Below are 19,143 nucleotides of genomic sequence, written 5' to 3'. Positions count from 1 at the left end.
AAAAGCAAGGGTGTGCTTTTTTGCGCATGCGCACGAAAGAGCGCACATCTCCCTGAGGCTAAGTGCTGCCTCAGGGAGATCGCTGGCACTTTTAAAAAGATTAAAAATAGAAAAAAAAAATTCCCTAACATGTCCCTTTCATGTGACAATGTCACATGAGATGGGACATGTTCATAATTTACATAATAAGTTTATTAAACTTTTTAAAACCCTACATGAAACCTCATCCCGCCGCTGGATGAGGTTTCATTTTTTTTCTATTGACCGCCGGGGCTCCTGGCCTGCCCACCAACCTTAAGGATGGACGGGCAGGTCCTTTAATTGTATAATTGATCCCATCAATGGCGTCAATTGGCCATTGACAGGTCGGTGGGCGCACAGCTGATTTTGCTGCGCCCCTGCCTTCCTGAAAATTTAAGTGGGGCGGGATGACGTCGGGGGTTCCGCCTGACACCATCCCGCGTCATTTTAAGCGTCGGCGAGCCGACGGCAAAATTCTGCCCATTGGACCGAATGGTCTTCTGTGCTGGCATTGACAGTGATGTCCACATCACAAGAATGAATTACAAAAACATCAGGTTTGTCACCGCAGTGGATTCACCATTCAGCAAACTGAAGCTATGCGAGACAATCCCCTCCAGTCTCACTTTGCTTTGCTCTGGCATCAGGTCAGGTTCTGAGCCCACATTTGCACTGTCAGTTTTGCATCTGTGCAAAGCTGAAATTACTTCACACTGACAGCAAACTGACAGTGTGAATGTTCCCTTTGTAAGAGGCTTCTCTCCATCAAGAGCTGCTCTAATCTTTTAATGAAACCACAAAAACTGTAATACGTTTTTGTTAACCATGTAATCTACAGTCTTGCCTGTGGCCTAACAAAACTGTCGAACACATACAGCATGTATTGCACAGCTGAAACTGAAACTGTGCTTAAAATTAAAAATCAAATCAAAGCAGTATGATATATAATAACCCTCAACTGAACATAGGTCAAAATGTTTTAACCTTGCTTCAGCTGGTGGTGCTTCTAACAGGTCTTGTTGACCATTATGTTTCATTCTCTTACAATTCACAACTGTGACTTGTTCCTAAATTTCTTTAAAATTAAAGTAATTTCCAAATGTATACTGTCTTATATTTTTCCACAGTTGTTCCACTGTTTGGCCTCAATGCCCATTACTTTAACTGTACAGTTCAATGATAGCACAGATTCTCACAGAAGAACTAAATAACAATTTGTAGTTGTGAATTAATCTGTGATAATGGCGGTTTAAGTTCCAGAGTTGATTGAAAGTTTGTGGTAAGATTTGGAGGATTATTAATATTTTGGACAGACACTCAGGTCATTCACCTGACTTCATAAAACATATATTATGATTCAGTCATTAATACTAAAAGATACTTTTTCCCCATAACTTACACTGACATATATTTCAGTGTAATTACCTCCTTTGTTTCAATGTTTCCATTCTGTAAATGTTTCCTGGATGCCGAATTGTTGATGTTTAAACTATGTCATGCATGCACATAGTCAGATGAAATGTTTGCCCATCAGTTAAAAAAAAGGTTTCAGGACCTAATGATGTCCAAAAGCGTATTACAACCAATTAAGTTCTTCTGAAGTGTAATGTAAGAATGTTAAATTCCAGCATCACCTGTAAGAGATGGTATCAGTGCATAAAGCCATTTGAAAATTCCTTTATGCCTCTCTCAAAGGCTCTGATGTATCCTCTGATGATCAAATTATTGAATAGAGACACATCTCTGGGCTCTCTGAATTATAGTGAGGTATCTCATCATCAACCACATACATACATACATAGCACCACCAGCATAGAAAACCATCCCAAGGCATTTCACTTTACTAACTTTAGAATAAACAGAAAGGATTCCTTACCTCTCAGGATTTGTGACTTCACAACTCATTGAATGCCCCTAAAAAGCAAAACAAAATTTTAACCCAGATTTGAAGTATTATCCAGGGTACTTAAAAAAAAAATAATAGTTGCTGCTAACATTAAAAGAGGATTTTGGAAAGCAACTTTGCGAGTTGCAGCTTGAAATTTGGAAGGCCTGAACTTGACCATATTATACGAACATACCAATGAGGAGCAGGAGTAGGCCTCTTGGCCCCTTGAGCCTGCTCCGCCATTCAGTAAGATCATGGCTGATCTGAATGTAACCCCAACCCCACATTCCTGCCTCCCCCGATAATCTTTCACCCCCTTGTTAATCAAGAATCTATTTAGCTCTGCCTTAAAAATATTCAAACACTCCGCTTCCACTGCCTTTTGAGGAAGAACGTCCAAAGACTCTGAACCCTCGGAGAAAATAAATTTCTCCTCATCTCTGTCTTAAATGAGCCACCCCTTATTTTTAAACAGTGGCCCCTAGTTCTAGATTCTCCCACATGAGGAAACATCCTCTCCACATCCACCCTGTCAAGACCCCTCAGGATCTTAAAGGTTTCAATTAAGTTGCCTCTTAGTCTCCTAAACTCCAGTGGATACAAGCCGAACCTGTCCAGCCTTTCCTCATAAGACAACCCGTCCATTCCTGGTACTAGTGAACCTTCTCTGAACTGCTTCTAATGCATTTACATTTTTCTTTAAATAAGGAGACCAGTACTTTACACAATACTCCAGATGCGGTCTCACTAGTGCCCTGTACAACTGAAGCATAACCTCCCTACTTTTGTAATCAATTCCCCTCATAATAAACTATAAGATTCTATTAGCTTTCATAATTACCTGCATATTAACCTTTTTCTTAGTTGCTGGAATTGTTGCTACATTTATGTTAACTGCTAATATAATGTTCTGGAAAACAAGGATTCTGGTTTGAAGAAGCAGCTGTGCTGAGGTATTGTAGTGCTTAGAATTTTGTGTTCATGGGGTTGAGAATGGAGTCCAGCACATGATTGATTCATCTGAAGCCATACGGTGTCATAGTAACACTTTCTAACATAAAGCAGTGCTTCTAATTTTTCAACAAGGAGGTTTTACTCTCACCCCTAAATTCCAAACAACGTGGAGAGAGGGGATGATTTTGTTTAAAAATCGGTGATACTTGTTAACATGAAAACATAAGGAATAGGAGCAGGAGTAGATAATTCAGCCATTTGAGCCTGCTCCGCCATTCAATAAGATCAGCTGACCTTTTACCTCAGCTACAGCTTGCTGTATTCTCCCCATATACCTTGATTTCCTTGATAGCCAAAAATCTATCGATCTCTGACTTGAATATGCTCAACGGTTGAAGATTCTCAGCTCACTGAGGTAGAAAATTCCAATTGGATCACAACATTTGGAGTGAAGAAATTTCTCATCTCAGTCCAAAATGGCCGACTCCCTGTTCTGACACTGTGACCTTGGGTTCTAGACCCTTCAGCCAAGGGAAACATCCTCCCAGCTTCTACCCTGTCAAACAGCTTAAGAGTTTCATATGTTTTGATGCGAACACTTCTCATTTTCCCAAACACTAGGGAAAAAGGCTGAGTTACTCAATTAGGAGTTGCATGATAACATATCATACGTTAAAGTATTTGAGCTTAATCTCCAATCACAGTGCAAAACTGCCTTCGAAACAAAATGTATGGGTGGCTCAATGATCCAGCCACTACATACAGAGTACAGGATAGAACCAGCTTATAGACCAAGGAAGTAAGCTTGATTCCCAGATCCACATTGCATTACCTAGTCTCTATTGAGGCAGCAGTAAAGGCATAAAAGTTGGCCTCTACAGGTTAGGAAGCAACCTCATCTTCAGGCTCGGAAACAATGCAATGAATCCCACTGGAAAGTCATCAGGCAGAACAAGTTGTGTTGCCTCGCATGCTAAAACAGCTCAGTGGAGCACTCAGTATTTCAGTTCACACATGAAGAATAGTTACTTGAGGGTAGGGTTGCTGCTGCTTAAGGGACTCAACTCAGCACAAGGAGAGAAAATTAGGTAGGGAAAAAAGAATCAGAAAGACCTGTAAAATAAACAGTAACAATCTTTCTCTAATATTATTGCACTTATCAGCACATTTACATACCAATCCAGTTCGTTGTGAATAAAGAAAATGGGCTTCTGGGGTGAATAGAACAGGAGGAGATATGAGATCTGTTATTGGCTTAAAGTACGTAATGTCATTTCCTTTGTGGTCTGGCTGTGAAATCCTCTTGTTATCGATGGCTGTTAAATGAAAAGGACGAGAAAGAAGATTAGGAGTTTATTTTTTGCAGACTGATAATGAATACAGAAAAGGCTTTGTAGATACCCTTGGAGCAACAGGTTTAACAGCCTGCGGAGACCAGGAGCAAATCCCCACCCAGCACAGATATTGTAAACTTCACAGCCTTCAGTCATTCCAATAGAGCAGAAGAAATTAAGAGCTAAGAAAAGGCATTGACCTCAATGTTAATCACCCAAATGCCAAGTGGGTGAGGGTTGTGGGGAAGCAGAGAGGTTAAACCAAAATGTGATCACAAATCACATGCCCGTCACTGTTTTTATGGTGGCGGATCTCATGGCATCTGAGTGTACCAACATGGAAAGGAGGGCTGCTTTATTACCATATTTAAACTGGGATTCCAATTGCATTGTTCAGCCAGTTTCCAAGAGGTCAAAAAACCCAGCACTGAAAGGGAAGTGGGAGCCACTGACTTCAGAAAGGAAGTGCCTTTTCCAGCACTTCTTGTTGGCCAGGAAGAGCAGGAATGCATCCCTCGGTCCATCAAGGAAGCCTTCGGCTTCCTACTTGCAGATCACATCTTCTCTTCCCTTGCCAGTTGCTGACTCCCTCCCCACTCCCAGCTGCAATTTCTTCTCCTCCCTGAATCCATGAATGGTGACCTTCCCCCTCTCCAGATTACTGCTGAATATCTCTGGCTGTGGCCTTCTGTTGTTGGTTATGCCACCCCACTCGACCCTGGCCACTAGCTTGCCTGTCAGTTTGGCCAGCTGCTAGGCTGGAAACAGATCCGTATTGTCCCATTCCCGGTGCATCCCGCCTCATTAATAATGCACTGCTGGGAAATACGTTGGGTCACTGGTGGGGCAGTCTCTGATTCACCCGCCCAGCCGTCACCTCAGGCCTTCAGTAATCTGGGCGCCATATTTAAAGGGCACCCCTGCACACAGCTAGCTCTCTCTTAGGGATCGGAAGCTGGTGGAAAGTCATGGCTGCCAAAGGGAGGAAACATGCTGCCCCCAAATTTAGTGTTGCCACCTTCAAGTGTCTACTGGATGCAGTGGAGGGCCACCATGAAGTCCTCTACTTCCACTCGGCGAAGACCAACAAGCAAGGCCATCAATCCAGCATGCGAGGCGGTGGCAGCAGTGGTCAGCGCCCATGGCCTGCAAAAGTGGACAGCCACCCAGTGCCAAAAGAGGATGAATGATCTCCTCTGTTCTGCCAGGGTAAGTCACTCTTCTCATCACTCTCAACTCACATACTCACAAACACATCACACATCCACAGGGATCTCACTCGCTTCCAGTTCAAGGGACATCACCATTCACTCTCTCACACAAACCTTCATCTGCCCTGAGGATCGTGTCCTCATCCCATCCATGGCACCACTCACCACCCACACGTGCCAGGCATCCCTCTCATCTGGCCTGGCAGTCATCTTGCTTACACTATCTCCGTCTTTATTCTTGCAGGACAAGCTGGCGCACAACAAAAGGGAGAGGTCACAGACTGGTGGAGGAATGCCCGACAGCAAGGTCCTCACAGACTTTGAGAACAGAGTCATCCGGCTGGCCGGCGATGATATAGAGTATTACTGCGCTGACGGTGAGGTCGGCGGTGCTCAGCCAAGTGAGGATCCAACAGTGCAACATCCATCAGACAACCATGCTGTGAGTGAGCTCCCTTGTTCCGCAGTCCCCTGCCATGTACTAATTATCTTTCCTTGTTTTCGCAGGTGCATCTGGGAAGAAGCTGAGGGGGTCCACGAGCCAAGTCCTCGACTCAAGCCCCGAAGATACCTCGGAAGAGGAAGCTGATGACACCCTCACTGAAGACCCATCACAGCGCTCACCCACACCCTCCTCCAGCGCAGAGACACACACGTCGGTGGGATCTAATCCTAGAGTAGCCTTGGGGTCACAGTCTGGTGAGCACATCGCACTGCCTGATCCACAGCAGGCAGCGACAGGGACTTCCCAGGTCCCCGGCACTGGGAGGATTGCTGGAGGCCAGAACATTGCTGAGTCCGAGTCAGATGACGAGCCTCTGGACTCGGTCATACCTCAGTCGCTGGAACTGCAAAGGCAAGCCCGGGAACATCAGGAAGGGATGTCCGCTGCACTCCTCAGATTGCAAGTCACAATGGAAGAGTCAGTCCGCCTTCAGTCTGAGGTGATAGCGCTGGCATGCCAACGCACCAAGATCAACACTGGTAGGATGGTGGCCGCCATGAAGCCCTTGGCCCAGGACATCAGACCTGCACTGCTGTGCGGGCTCAACTCCATCGCTGACGCCATATTTGGCCTCCAACAGTGTCAACGCAACAAGGGTGCAGGGCAGCTCGATCTCGCTCCAGCTTCCCCTTCTCCTCAAGGAGTCAGCTAGGCACCCTCGAGCACCCATAGGGAAGAGGATCAGCAGGCACATACCACGGGGCCATCCATCCAGGTGACTCCGGGAATGTCTGGCACATCCAACTCCCCACTCCCTGTGATCCCAGCAGCTCTAGCTCCACGGGCTGAGGAGGGTGCCACTGCTACACAGCAGGACTCTGAAAACAGGCAGGGCCCTCCAGGTCTCGGCCCTCCCGAGGACGCTGGCCAAGGTCATCACAGACAGGGCACAGCAGTCAGCAGGCTGCCTACACCTCCGCTGTGGATGTCCTGGGAGCAGCAAGATGCAGTGGCAGGGTTAGGAAGGTTAAGAAGATGTAACTCTTTTGAGTCAAACAAATAAGCTAAATTAACAAAATCAGGGACAAAGTAAAAAACAGTCCCTTAAAGGGAAACTGCAAAAACAAAGACAAAATTTAAAGGCAAGTTAAGATGTAACTCTTTCAAGTACATTCACAGTAGTTCTTGACTTTTTTTTCTTCAAGTCCTGGAGTGGGACATGAACCCACAACCTTCTGACTCAAAGGGTGCTATGAACTGAGCCACAGCTGACACCTAGGTGCACAGCCTGGGCATGGGTGTTAATCACTAGTACATAATGTTTGCTGTTGTAAATAAACTCCCAAGTATGTCCCCTTGTCTAGGGCTCTTTGTCATGATGAGCAGTTCGTATCACTCAGATGTGAAACCTTGGTTCCTGCACAAGATAAAGGCAGGTGTCTCAGTCCAGGGCCTCTTCCCTGTGAAGTGTGTAACCTTCAGACCAAACTGATGGTCCGGCTTCACACTCACTGGACACATTACTGATGCCTGCACCTCGATGGTGCTTATCATTGCTGCTAGAATGTCGTGGGCAGGCGTCACAGAGTTCTCTCTGTGTGCTCTCAGCACCTTTGAGGTGGGGCTGGCCCCCATCTCTTCAGCATCTGTGACCGGTGATACTGTGCTCCTGAAAGGGTCAGATGCTGCAGGCTGACAAAGGATCAGGTGCACTTAAAGTTTCATGGCTGCGTCTCCATCATATGACCCGGGTCACAGAGCTGCCCTCAGCCAGACAGGAGTCAGACATTCACAGAGACAATGTGAAGAACTATGGAGTGTCCTCACTGCATTTTGCCATCATCCTCCTGGAATCCAGTGACTATTACAGCCTCTGCTGCATCTCCATGACATGAGCATCAGAACTGAGGTTATGTGCATTGCCATCAGACACACTTGGAGTCAAATATTCACAGATGCAAAATGAGGATGTCAGAACTGTCCTCACTGCATCTCGTCATCATCCTCCATGAACCTCCCGAGCTCACCTGCCTCGCCTGGCCAGTGCGATGGCCTCATCGCCGGCATCGTCACCTTTGAGGACCTCATCACCATCATCCCCTTCGATGTCCTCTTCATTGGAGGAGACATGTAGCTCTTCCATCTCTTCCTCAGCCAGGTCCTCCCTTTGTGCAGTACCAGGTTATGGAGCATGCAGCAAGCAATGATGATGCGCGACACCCTCTGGGGACTGTATTGCAGTGCTCCATTGGACCTGTCGAGGCACCGGAATCTCATTTTCAAAATGCCTATCATTTGCTCCACCAAGTTGCGAGCTGCAGCATGAGCCTTGTTATATTGTCACTCTGCTGCAGTCTGAGGCCGCCACACGGGTGTCATCAGCCACGTCCTCTGCGGGTAGCCCTTGTCCCCCAGGGGCCAACCCTATAGGCTCTTTGCACCCTGGAAGATGTCAGGGAACTGCGACCTGCTAAGGATATAGGAGTCATGGACCACTCCCTGGGAATCGTGTGCAGACCTGTAGGATGTGTTTGTGGTGGTCACACACCAGCTGAACATTCAGTGAGTGGAAGCCCTTGCTGTTGACGTAGTTGACTGCTTGTTGCCATGGAGACTTAAGCACCATGTGAGTGCAGCCAATGGCATCCTGCATCTGTGGAAAACCTGAGATCTACACAAATCCCAGTGGTCTTGCTTTCCTGGTCCTGTGTGAAATGCACAAAGTTCTGTGCCTTTGCGAAGATGGCGTCCATGACCTCCTGGATACACTTGTGTGTGGAGGCTTGTGAGATCCTGCTCAGGTCACCTGTGGTGCTCTGGGAGGAGCCACTGGCATAAAAATTGAGCACTGCGGTCATTTTCATGGCCACTGGCAGTGGATGCTCTCCATGTCCCCGCGGCACCAAATCCTGCAACATGTGGCATTTGTGACTGACCCGTTCCATAGGCATGCTCAGTCTTTGGCGGCACAGGATCTGAGTCATCTGCAGGCATGACAAGTATCATCTATAGACCCTGGGTCCAGTCAGGCACCCACGAGCAATGGCTCTCTGTGGATCTTCAGCTGCGTGCACAGCAGGCTCTGCCTCCCCTTCACCTTGAGGAAGGTGCTTCTCCCTTTGCCGAGCCAGGTGCCTCTTCTTCTTCCTCTCTGGTCTCTGTAAGCCATGAGGCACACCGCCAAATCACCAGGCCCCATGATCCTGATGTTCTCCTCCTGCAGGATCAAAGAGAGAGACCCATTGGCTAGCATATGTGTCCTAAGAACTTCTCTTGGTTAGGTCTGAAGGCCCCTTCACACATCCCGGAGATGCTGGCCACCATTTCTATGGCCAGTGTGTAGTGTGCTTCATGGCTGCCAAAACCCCACCCACCTCTGCCCCACTCCACTTGACTGATTGGCAGCAGCTTTGCCCACTTGTGAGCTCTCAGCTCAGGCGCAGGCATTCTCCAACCTGCACTGCAAGGCTGCACTGTTAGCTTGAACCATGGGGATACTGGTCCAAACCTTAATAAAGATATTGCAAAGAGCTGTGAGCGCCTCCACCAGTGACTGCGCCATGGCTGCCTTTCACAGGGGGATTGTACAACTTGCCCAGTCGTCCAATTGTCCTGCTGCCCCATGAAACATACATTAATTTGCAGTCTGGGAATGAGGGGTGTAAAATTCTGGAGCATTTGGTGGCACTTTCATGCATTTGTGTTGCTTGAGTGGGCGGAAATGCTCCAGAGGCTTGACTCTAAGCCTGAGCCATGTCCATGGAGCTGCAGCTGAATGGCCTCACCTGGGGATGAATGCTGACTTTTGACAAGCTTTTCCACGTACATGGCCACTTTCCTCAATACCCCCCCAACCCCCTTCCCCCAACACCCCGGCATGTACTTGTGTATTTGTGTACTTCCTCCAGTCTGTGCTGTCTTGCCCCCTTCGCCCCACCCCACCGGGCCCCCAGCCTGACCCACACTGGAGCCCTTGCCCAGCACTGCACTGAAAGCAAGCCGGGAAAAAGCAGCTTGCCTGTGCCCCCACCGAATGCGCAGTGTCTTGATGTCCTACGGGCGCCGCTGGTGAGTGCTGCGCAAGGTTGTGCGCACTCACCTCTGAGTTGCTCTTGAAGTTCAGCTCACCAGGTGCACGCCTTTTAAAGGCAGCCATGAAGCACACCGTTCTGAAGTCACGTCGATGTGGACGGTAAATTTGATGTGGAGAGGTGATTCCGGTGAGCAGGGGTTATAATGAGATGCTAAAGTATTGAAATTAAGTTCCCGGCATGTGGCGTTAGGAAACGCGGCCCGCCATTGACGGGTGGAGCGGACGATCGCAAACTGGTTTCACAACGGCGTGAAACCGATTTTTGGTCTTCTCACCATATTGTCCTGCTCCGGCCACCATGACGCCCGATGTCAACGGGGCCGGAAAATTCCAGCCTGAGCCCTGACATATATCGGCCCCACCCTCCTCCCAAATATTGCCAGATCCTTCCTACATCACAAGCAATAACTGCTATGAAGAGAATGTGGAGTGCAGCTGGGGGTCTGGAGTTGCTGGCATCAATGTTAAGACAAGCAAGAGGCTGGATTTTCTCTTGAACCTCACAGTCAGGCTGAAACGGGGGTCAGAAGCCTGAACTTGGTGGGGAGAAGTCACTCAACGTGATTTTTCCCCCGAGTGACCAATTCATAGTCAGAGGGCAGGCTCACTTTCCAAATAAGGATGGTGGGTGGGCTATCGAAACTGGTGGGCCAATCAGAGGGCTTACAGCTTGAAAGCATCCGCAGGATGGCATGGCAGTTAAGTGAGGGAGAGGAAGCTTCAAAGTGGAGGTGCCTGTTGTATTATCTCTTCCTAGATTAATACAAAGGAAACTGAAGAGCAGCCAGAGAGTTTGAGCACAAAGATTTAATGGCAACTTGTTGCTTCAGCTTATGAGTGCTAACTAACTGTGCAAGAGAATTGAATCACGTGATATTTCATAACTTCCCCCAACATACATATTTACATAAACATATATTTAAATGATTATATTTAACATATTATATACTCTATCACAACACTGCATTGAGTCTCCAACCCTTTTAAATTTAAAGTAAAAAATGACCTTTGCAGCCAGATCACTACTATGGTGTGGGGAGTTAGGGGGGTGCGGTGTTGGGGGGGCCCTCCACAAGGCAGCCTGCGGCAGCTCCAGCACCCTGGTATGCAGGGGGGTTCTTTAGGCCAGTCTGCCACTGGGATGCCACCTCCAGGCAGCTAATTAGCTGAATTGTCTACCTATTGTTTAAGGGCAGGGAGCCCTACCACCACACCCACCACCCAGCCCCCATTTTGCCTCCAGGAAAATGGCCCCAGCGGGCAGGATGGAGTGGGGGAACTAGCAAACAGGATGGTCCTGCCCGCCTCTGTTCCTGGCCCTGACAGGGGCTCAAAATCCAGCCGAGGTTTATTGTTTCTGAATCTCACATTGGACTCTCACTGAAACAGCGCAGGAAAGATTTAGAGGTCAGGGTGGAAATGGAAAAGGCGAAGAGCCACAAGCAGTTCAGGGTAACAGAGACATTCAGTGAAGCAGTCACCTAAATTCCATTTGGGTTTCTCATAATATAAGATACAAATACAGTGTGTATTAGATAGAGAAAGCACATGTGGACTGCTGTCTCACATGGAAGGAGTGTTTGAGACGCTGGATAATGATGTGGGAGAAGGAAATGGGCAGATGTTGTATTTCCAGGGCCTGCGGAGGAATGCTCCAGTAATAGGATAGCTGGAACTAGGGATGGCGAAAAAGCTGACAAGAGTATTGTTCAGGGAATCAGTCCCTTTGAATGACAGAGAGGGCTGAGGAAAATATGCTTAGCTGTGGGATCATTTTGTATGTAATAGAAATGGTTGAACATGACCTGGTAATTGAAAAGGTTCATGGAACAGAAAGTGAAAACTAAAGGGACCCTATTGATGTTGTGAGAGGGAGGGGTGATGTAAGAGCAAACATTTGGGAGAAGGGCTCGTTTGAAGGAAAAGGGAGAGACTTCAGAAGCTCTGTGGAAAATTGAGCCATCAGAGAAAATTGAGGAGTTCTTAGGTTTTATGGTGCATTAACTCCCTCTGTGTAGACTATCTTTTGGTTCTCTCTCCCTCTCTTGCTCCAGTTTTTTCTCTCTATTTTTCCAATCTCACTGAAATGTCTGTTTATCGCTTTGCCATTGGTCTGATGAAGGGTGTACATATCTCTTCTCTTTACTGCTGCTGACTAACCCCCTTTGTATTTCCATCATTTTCTGTTTTCACTTCTGAAAGAGGACCCTGCTGTTTTAAAAATAATGATTTTCCTCCTGATATTTCACAGAGAATTTTTTTTTCTCCTTTGAGTTCTTCAAGCTCAAAATTTTCTATTTGGGACCAATGTTTATTTTGTACATCCTTTACTTTGCTCTCACCTTTGTTGTGTTCAGGTTTATATTTCTTCAAAATGTAATTTATGAAAATATAAAAGGAGCGGAAATAGAATGTTGAGGTGTTGAGTGCTATTAGGATTTTCATTCACTTTATTCTGTAGGATTCTAGCATGCTATTGCAAACATTATTTTGCTTACTGTCTGTGGTGGAATCCGGGAACTTGCTTTTTCTTTTCGATTGTTTGCGTTCTTCATCTCTCATTTTCCTCTCAGCACCCTGGAACCAAAGACATAAGAAGAATATGGAGTGACTCTCCAGAATATGAATTGTAAATTAAATTGTTAACAGAAGTCAAATGGTTTCCTTATGTAAACTTCAAATAGTTAATTGCACAGGACTGTATAAGCAATAAGGTACTAAAGACCAAATTCTATTTTATCATTCTCAAAGGATCTATGTATTGTATTTCCTGTTGGTAGATCCAATTGTAGAGTCATAGAATGATACAGTGCAGCAGGCCTTTGGTTGAGCTATCCAATTAATCCCATTTCCTTGCTCTTTTCCCATAACCCTTTAACCTTTCTCCTTTAAATTGTTTAACCAACTCACTTTTGAATGTTACTATTGAATCTGTTTCCACCGCACTTTCAGACAGTGCATTTCAGACCATAACAACTCACCGTGTAAAGAAATGTTTCCCTCAAGTCGCCTCTAGTTCTTTTGCCAATCATCTTAACTCTGTGTCCTTTGGCTCCTGACCATTTCTGCCACTGAAAATAACTTCTCCTTATTTACTCTACCAAAACCATTCATGATTTTGAACACCTCTAACAAATTTATTCTCAATATTCTCTGCTCAAAGAACAACCTCAGCCTCTCCTGCCTCTCTACCTAACTGAAGTCCCTCATCCCTGTGACCATTCTAGTAAATCTCTTCTGTACCCTTAAAGTCTTGACATTCTTTCTAAAGTGTGGTTCCAGAATTTAACACAATAGTTCAGCTCAGCAGTGTTTGTTTTTCTGAAAGGAGAAGGGGAAATAAACTTTTTACTCTATTAATAGAGCCAAGGATTTTTAAATAGCCTTCTCACCTTGTCCTGCCACCAACAAAGTTTGTGTATATACCCTTGGGCCCCTCTCTTCTGACACCCTCTTTAAAACATGTCCAATCAATTCATACTGCCTCTACTCTTTCTTCATCCCAAAATGCATCACTTCATACATCTGTGTGTTAAGTTTCATCTACCATGTGTCCGCCCATTTCACCATTCTGATAATGTCCACTTGATGTCGGTCATTATCTGCCTCATTGTTTACTACATTTGCCGGTGTCATATAATCTGCAGATTTTGATATTATAACCTATATACTCAATTCCAGGTTAATATAGATCAAAAAGAGCAGTGGTCCTCATACTCAGCTGTGGGGAACACCACTGTGTATGTCTTTTTGGAGTAATCCGATTAATCTTTTTACCTCCTTTAGGCCATTGCTAATCTGTTACTTTAATCTGACTAAAACACTCAAAAAATAGATAACTGCCACTAACTGTGTTTAATCTAACTGAATCTATCTACTGTCTACCTGTCTATGCAAAGTGGCTGGTCAGGAGACGAACTATCAGATCATTATTGGTTTCCAAACCATGCATTTACATAGCTTATGAAAATATAAGGGTGGGGTATAGGACCACATACCATATAACTGGCTAAACAAAACAGATATCTCTATACTTTGGGTGCACTTTAAACTCCAAAGAGTTCTTTCTCACCCATTCTCTCTTTCACTGTCACATTCCATTTCAGCTCCATCTGTTATTTTGTGATGGTTCATGTCTGAGGTATATATTACATATCTTTCACTAATCCTGGCTCAGGTTTTAAAGGAGATCCTATCTCTTTTCATTTTCTACCATTATTCATAATAGAAAAGAAAAACATACTTACACCAAAGACCTCTACAGTACACTACAGGTTGATATTACAAAGACTCGTCAGCCAGTGCAAGTTTTATATAATACTCTGCAGTCATTGCATTCAACCAGCAGGCATTTTCCTACCATGACTAGATTGCTAACTAAGTGTTGCTAGTAACTACAAACCTTTCCACAGCATTCACCTGTCATCCAATGAATGTAATAATACAGTTGAACATCTACTGATGCACTGGTCAGGCAATTCACCTTACCTTAATCATAAATCCTTCTGTTATATCCTGTTTGCAACAGACTTCTTTGTAACTTTGAGAAATCTCCCTTTCATAATTTTCCATTAGTAAGACATTTACAATAATGCCATGCACGCATCATTTGAATGAAGAAATGGGTGTGATTCACTGGTTGAGAAAACAAGTGTTTCACTCCCTATTATAAATGCAAAGTTTTAATGACTAGGTTAGTGATCTTATACATTGCCTACAAGGTTTACCTTCTAGATATGGTCTGCAAAGCACGGGACTTAGAAACATACTTTGAAAGCCAATAAGAATATCATGTTTTTATTTAGAACTTGCCCACAGGTAACACATGAAATGAACTGATGAGAAGCCTGCAGATCTTTTCCAGCATTTTCTGCTTATCATTTCATCAGTCTCAATGTAGTAATCAAGTCACAAAGATTTGACATAACTCAATCAATCCCACAATATGTGCACAAGTCAGGGGGCATTCCTCAACTGCACTCACCCAAACTGTTCAAAAAAAACTATTTTGCAAGTTTTGGCATTTCAATTGTGCAATGCATATTCCTATCGCTGAGATTGTTTTTATTGCAGCAATGGGCAAAGCATTTCCTTTTTTATCAGAGATTCATCTTATACTCAAGAAGAAAAAAAATCTTTATCCACTGGCATCAATAGGGGTTTCAGAAAGGGAGGAGGTCAGGATAGATTTTCTCCCATAATGTTAACTCTTTACAATAAAAAGATATAAGTTGCAGTACTTGCCCAGAATAAACCACAATGCTGAACAAATTTTACTTCAGATATGGTCTACAGTTTATTATTGCACTAACATGAACTACACAGCACATTAATCCTTTAGCAAATCCAGTTTAGCATTAGAAAATAACTAGAATGCTCACAATATTAGTATGTAGTCTTTGGGAAATGACTGAACCATTTTCTATGAACAAAATATTTAAATAGATTTTCATATAAATTATATTATTGACACCTTCATAATAAAGCTCTTGATATTCTGTCAAATATTTGGTTTAACCTCCAGACTCAGAAAAGCAGCTTGTATGGAACATTTCCATTTTCTACGCTACCCTTTTAGCGTCTCTGAGTAAGGCTGACAACTTTGTACCAATCAGGACTGAAGGGTGAACAAATTAGTGCTGTGGCTTGATGTTCACTGGGAATTAGATTATGACCAGTCAAATTTACCATTTTCTCTTTATTAATACCTGAAGCTTCTTTTCTTTTACAATTTCTCCACTTTTTATTTTTCTGCTCTTCTCTTTTCTATATTCCTTGATCTTTGCTGGTTATGGAACATAGGACTTAGGAGCATGATTAGACCATTCAGCTTTTCAAGCCTGCTCCACTATTTAATAAGATCATGGCTGATCTAGTTGTAGTCTCAGCTCCACTTTCCTGTCTGCATCCCATAACCTTTGACTCCCTTGTCTAACAAAAATCTTTCTAACCCTGCCTTGAAAAAATTTAAAGACCCAGTCTCCTCTACCTTTAGGGGAAGAGAATTCTACAATCTAATGACTATCTGAGAGAAAACAATGCTCCTCATCTCTGTCTTAAAGGGGAGACCTCTTATTCTTAAGCTATGTCCCCGAGTTCTAGTTTCCCCTCCAAGAGGAAACATCCTCCCGGTAACCACCCTATCCAGTCCCCTCAAGATCTTATATGTTTCAATAAGATCATGCAATGTTGGCATTTATTTCGAGAGGACTAGAACATAAAAGCAGGGATGTGCTGCTGAGGCTTTATAAGGCCCTGGTCGGACCACATTTAGAATATTGTGAGCAATTTTGGGCCCCGTATCTCAGGAAGGATTTTCTGGCCCTGGAGAGGGTCCAGAGGAGGTACACAAGAATGATCCCAGGAATGAAAGGCTTAACATATGAGGAACGTTTGAAGACTCTGGGTCTATACTCGATGGAGTTTAGAAGGATGAGGAGGGATCTGATTGAAACTTACAAAATACTTAAAGGCCTGGATAGAGTGGACGTAGGGAAGATGTTTCCATTAGTAGGAGAGACTAGGACCCGAGGGCACAGCCTCAGAGTAAAGGGCAGCCCTTTTAGAACAGAGATGAGAGAAACTTCTTTAGCCAGAGAGTGGTGAATCTATGGAATTCATTGCCACAGAAGGCTGTGGAGGCCAGGTCATTGAGTGTATTTAAGACTGAGATAGATAGGTTCTTGAATGATAAGGGGATCAAAGGTTACGGGGAGAAGGCGGGAGAAACTTACCAGTCATGATTGAATGGCGGAGCAGACTCAATGGGCCGAATGGCCTAATTTCTGCTCCTATGTCTTATGGTCTTATAAGATTTTGCTATTAAATATCAATATCCTCTGGATACTAAACACAACAACATTTAAGACACCACACCACTGATTGCACAGATGAAACTGTACCTTGTCCACAAATATTTTAATCTGGCAGACAGACCGGTGAATAGGCTTGTCTGATTTGGCTTCACAGTCATAGGTGTCTATCTGGAGATTCAAGGGAAGACCTTTGACTCCCTTCTGTGAGGAGAAGTCTGTACTAAGGCAGTTAATTCCAATGTAAACCTATTGGAGAGAGAAGAAAATGGAAAAATTATTTTCTGCACGCTGAACAATGCTTCTTTTATATTAAAACATCCCATTTGGGCAAGACAGGAAGTTTGGACTGAATTGTTAGAGGCTTCAGAATATGATTATACCCTAGGGAGGGGTGACACATTAATATTCTCATACTTTACTGGAAAGATAATTACAAATAAACGCTTCCTTACAGATGAACCCTATGGATAATTATAGGTAATTCGTGTTAAACAGGTTAAAGCGAGTGGGCAACAAACTGGCAGATGGCGTATGATGTGTGGAAGTGCAAGGTTCTTCACTTCAACAGTAAGATTAGTAATATAGGGCAGAATTTTCCTTCCCGCGGGCAGTATAAGCCCGACCTGATCAGACGTAAAATAACGCACGGTGACGTAGGGTGAGCGCCCCGAAGTCATTGTGCACTTGTGCGTTATTTTGGTCGCCAGGCACGCGGGAGAGTCAGCAGTGCGCCTGCCGACAATCGAGAGGCCTATTAAGGCCATTAATCTATTAATTTACAGCGATTTTCCGTTGCCTGCCCAACCTTACAGTTGGCAGTCCGGCGAATCGGCCAGGCAGCTTTTGCGTTTTTGAGGACCTCAATCACGGGCGGGATGAGGTTTCCAACATTAATTTTTATTATGGTCCCTGTTCATGTGAGTGAGTCCTATGTGTGGACATTTTTTTCAGATTTTCAAAATCTCTATTTTAAAATTCTTCAGCTCCCTGCCTTCAGGGAGCTTTCAGTATGTGTTTCCCCGCGCATGCGGAGACTTATGCGTTTGCCCTCCTCCCCCAGCCCCCCTGCCCCAGCAGAGCCAAGCTTCTCAGGCACCTTTCACGCTGGCTGGCCGTTAATTGGTCCGCCAGTGTGAAATCGCGGTTGGGGGGCTGATCGTGGGCAGTGGGTCGTTTCCCGGCCGCTCCCAGGCCCGGCCGCCACACCAGCCTGACGACCAGAAAATCCTGCCCATAGAATATTTTTTTGAATGATATGAAACTTCTAAATCTTAATGTTCAGATGCACTTGCACAAGGGGCATGCAGCTACAATAAGCAATTAGGAAGGCAAATGGTTTACGTTGGTCTTTATTGCAAGGCAATTGGAGTACAAGAATAAGGAAGCCTTGCTACAACTGTACAGGGCTTTGGTAAGACCACACCTGGAATACTGTGCACAGTTTTAGTCTCTATATCTAAGGAAGGATATACTTGCATTGGAGGTGGTAAAGCAAAGGTTCACTGGATTAGTTCCTGGAATGAATAAGTTGACCTATCATTAGAGGCTGAGTAAATTGAGCCTATATTGGGGAGGCGGTGGCAAAGTGGTATTGTCACTGGGCTAGTATTCCAGAGACTCAGGGTAATGCTCTGGGCACCTTGGTTTGAATCCCACCACATCAGATGGTGAAATTTGAATTCAATAAAAATCTGGAATTAAAAGTCTGATGATGACTATTGCTGATAGTTGTAAAAACCCAACTGGTTCACCAATTCCCTTTAGGGAAGGAAATATGCTGTCCTTACCTGGTTTGGCCTACATGTGCCCTCTGAACAAGGATTAGAAGTGAACAATAAATGCTGGCCTTGCCAGTGACGCCCACGTCCCATGGATGAATAAAAAAAAAATTATTCCCTGGAGTTTAGAAGAATGGGAGGTTTTCTCAATGAAACATACAAGGTAGACATGGAGAGGATGTTCCTTCATTGCTGGGCGATCTAGAATACAGGGGCACGGTCTCAGGATAAAGTGTCAATCGTTTAGGACTGAGGTGAGGAGAAATTTCTTCACTCAGGAGGTTGTGAATCTTTGGAATTGTCTACCCAACAGGGTTGTGGATGCTCCATCGTTGAGTATAGCTAAAGCTGGGATAGACAGATTTTTGGTGTCACAGGCAATCAGGGGATATGGGGAGCAGGCGGGAAAGTAAAGCTGAGGCAGAAGATCAACCATGATCATATGGAATGGCGGAGTAGGCTCGAGGGGCCATTTGGTCTACACCTATTTGTTCCTATTTCTTCTGATCTTAACTATAAAGTGAGATTATATTATTTTGTGTCTTTGATATTTCTTTAAATTCTGTCATATTTCTACAAATGACCTGCCAGTGTGGTATAATTT

General features: G+C 44.6%; 1 protein-coding gene across 3 annotated transcripts in view; it reads right to left on the bottom strand.

Moving 5' to 3' along the window:
* Nucleotides 1-19,143, bottom strand: part of LOC144695964 (grainyhead-like protein 3 homolog) — a 92,432-nt gene that overhangs the window by 10,831 nt on the left and 62,458 nt on the right. For all 3 annotated transcript variants that reach the window (XM_078567086.1, XM_078567085.1, XM_078567087.1), the window contains exons 9-12: nt 16,849-17,007; nt 12,445-12,523; nt 4,040-4,179; nt 1,898-1,935 (exon numbers count right to left, since the gene is read on the bottom strand). In XM_078567086.1, coding sequence (XP_078423212.1) covers nt 1,898-1,935; nt 4,040-4,179; nt 12,445-12,523; nt 16,849-17,007 — 416 coding nt within the window. The remainder of the gene's footprint in view (nt 1-1,897; nt 1,936-4,039; nt 4,180-12,444; nt 12,524-16,848; nt 17,008-19,143) is intronic.

Source organism: Cetorhinus maximus, chromosome 21 (assembly GCF_964194155.1).
Source record: "Cetorhinus maximus chromosome 21, sCetMax3.hap1.1, whole genome shotgun sequence".
NCBI classification, from domain to species: Eukaryota; Metazoa; Chordata; class Chondrichthyes; order Lamniformes; family Cetorhinidae; genus Cetorhinus; species Cetorhinus maximus.
This window is presented reverse-complemented; position numbering and strand designations above follow the sequence as displayed.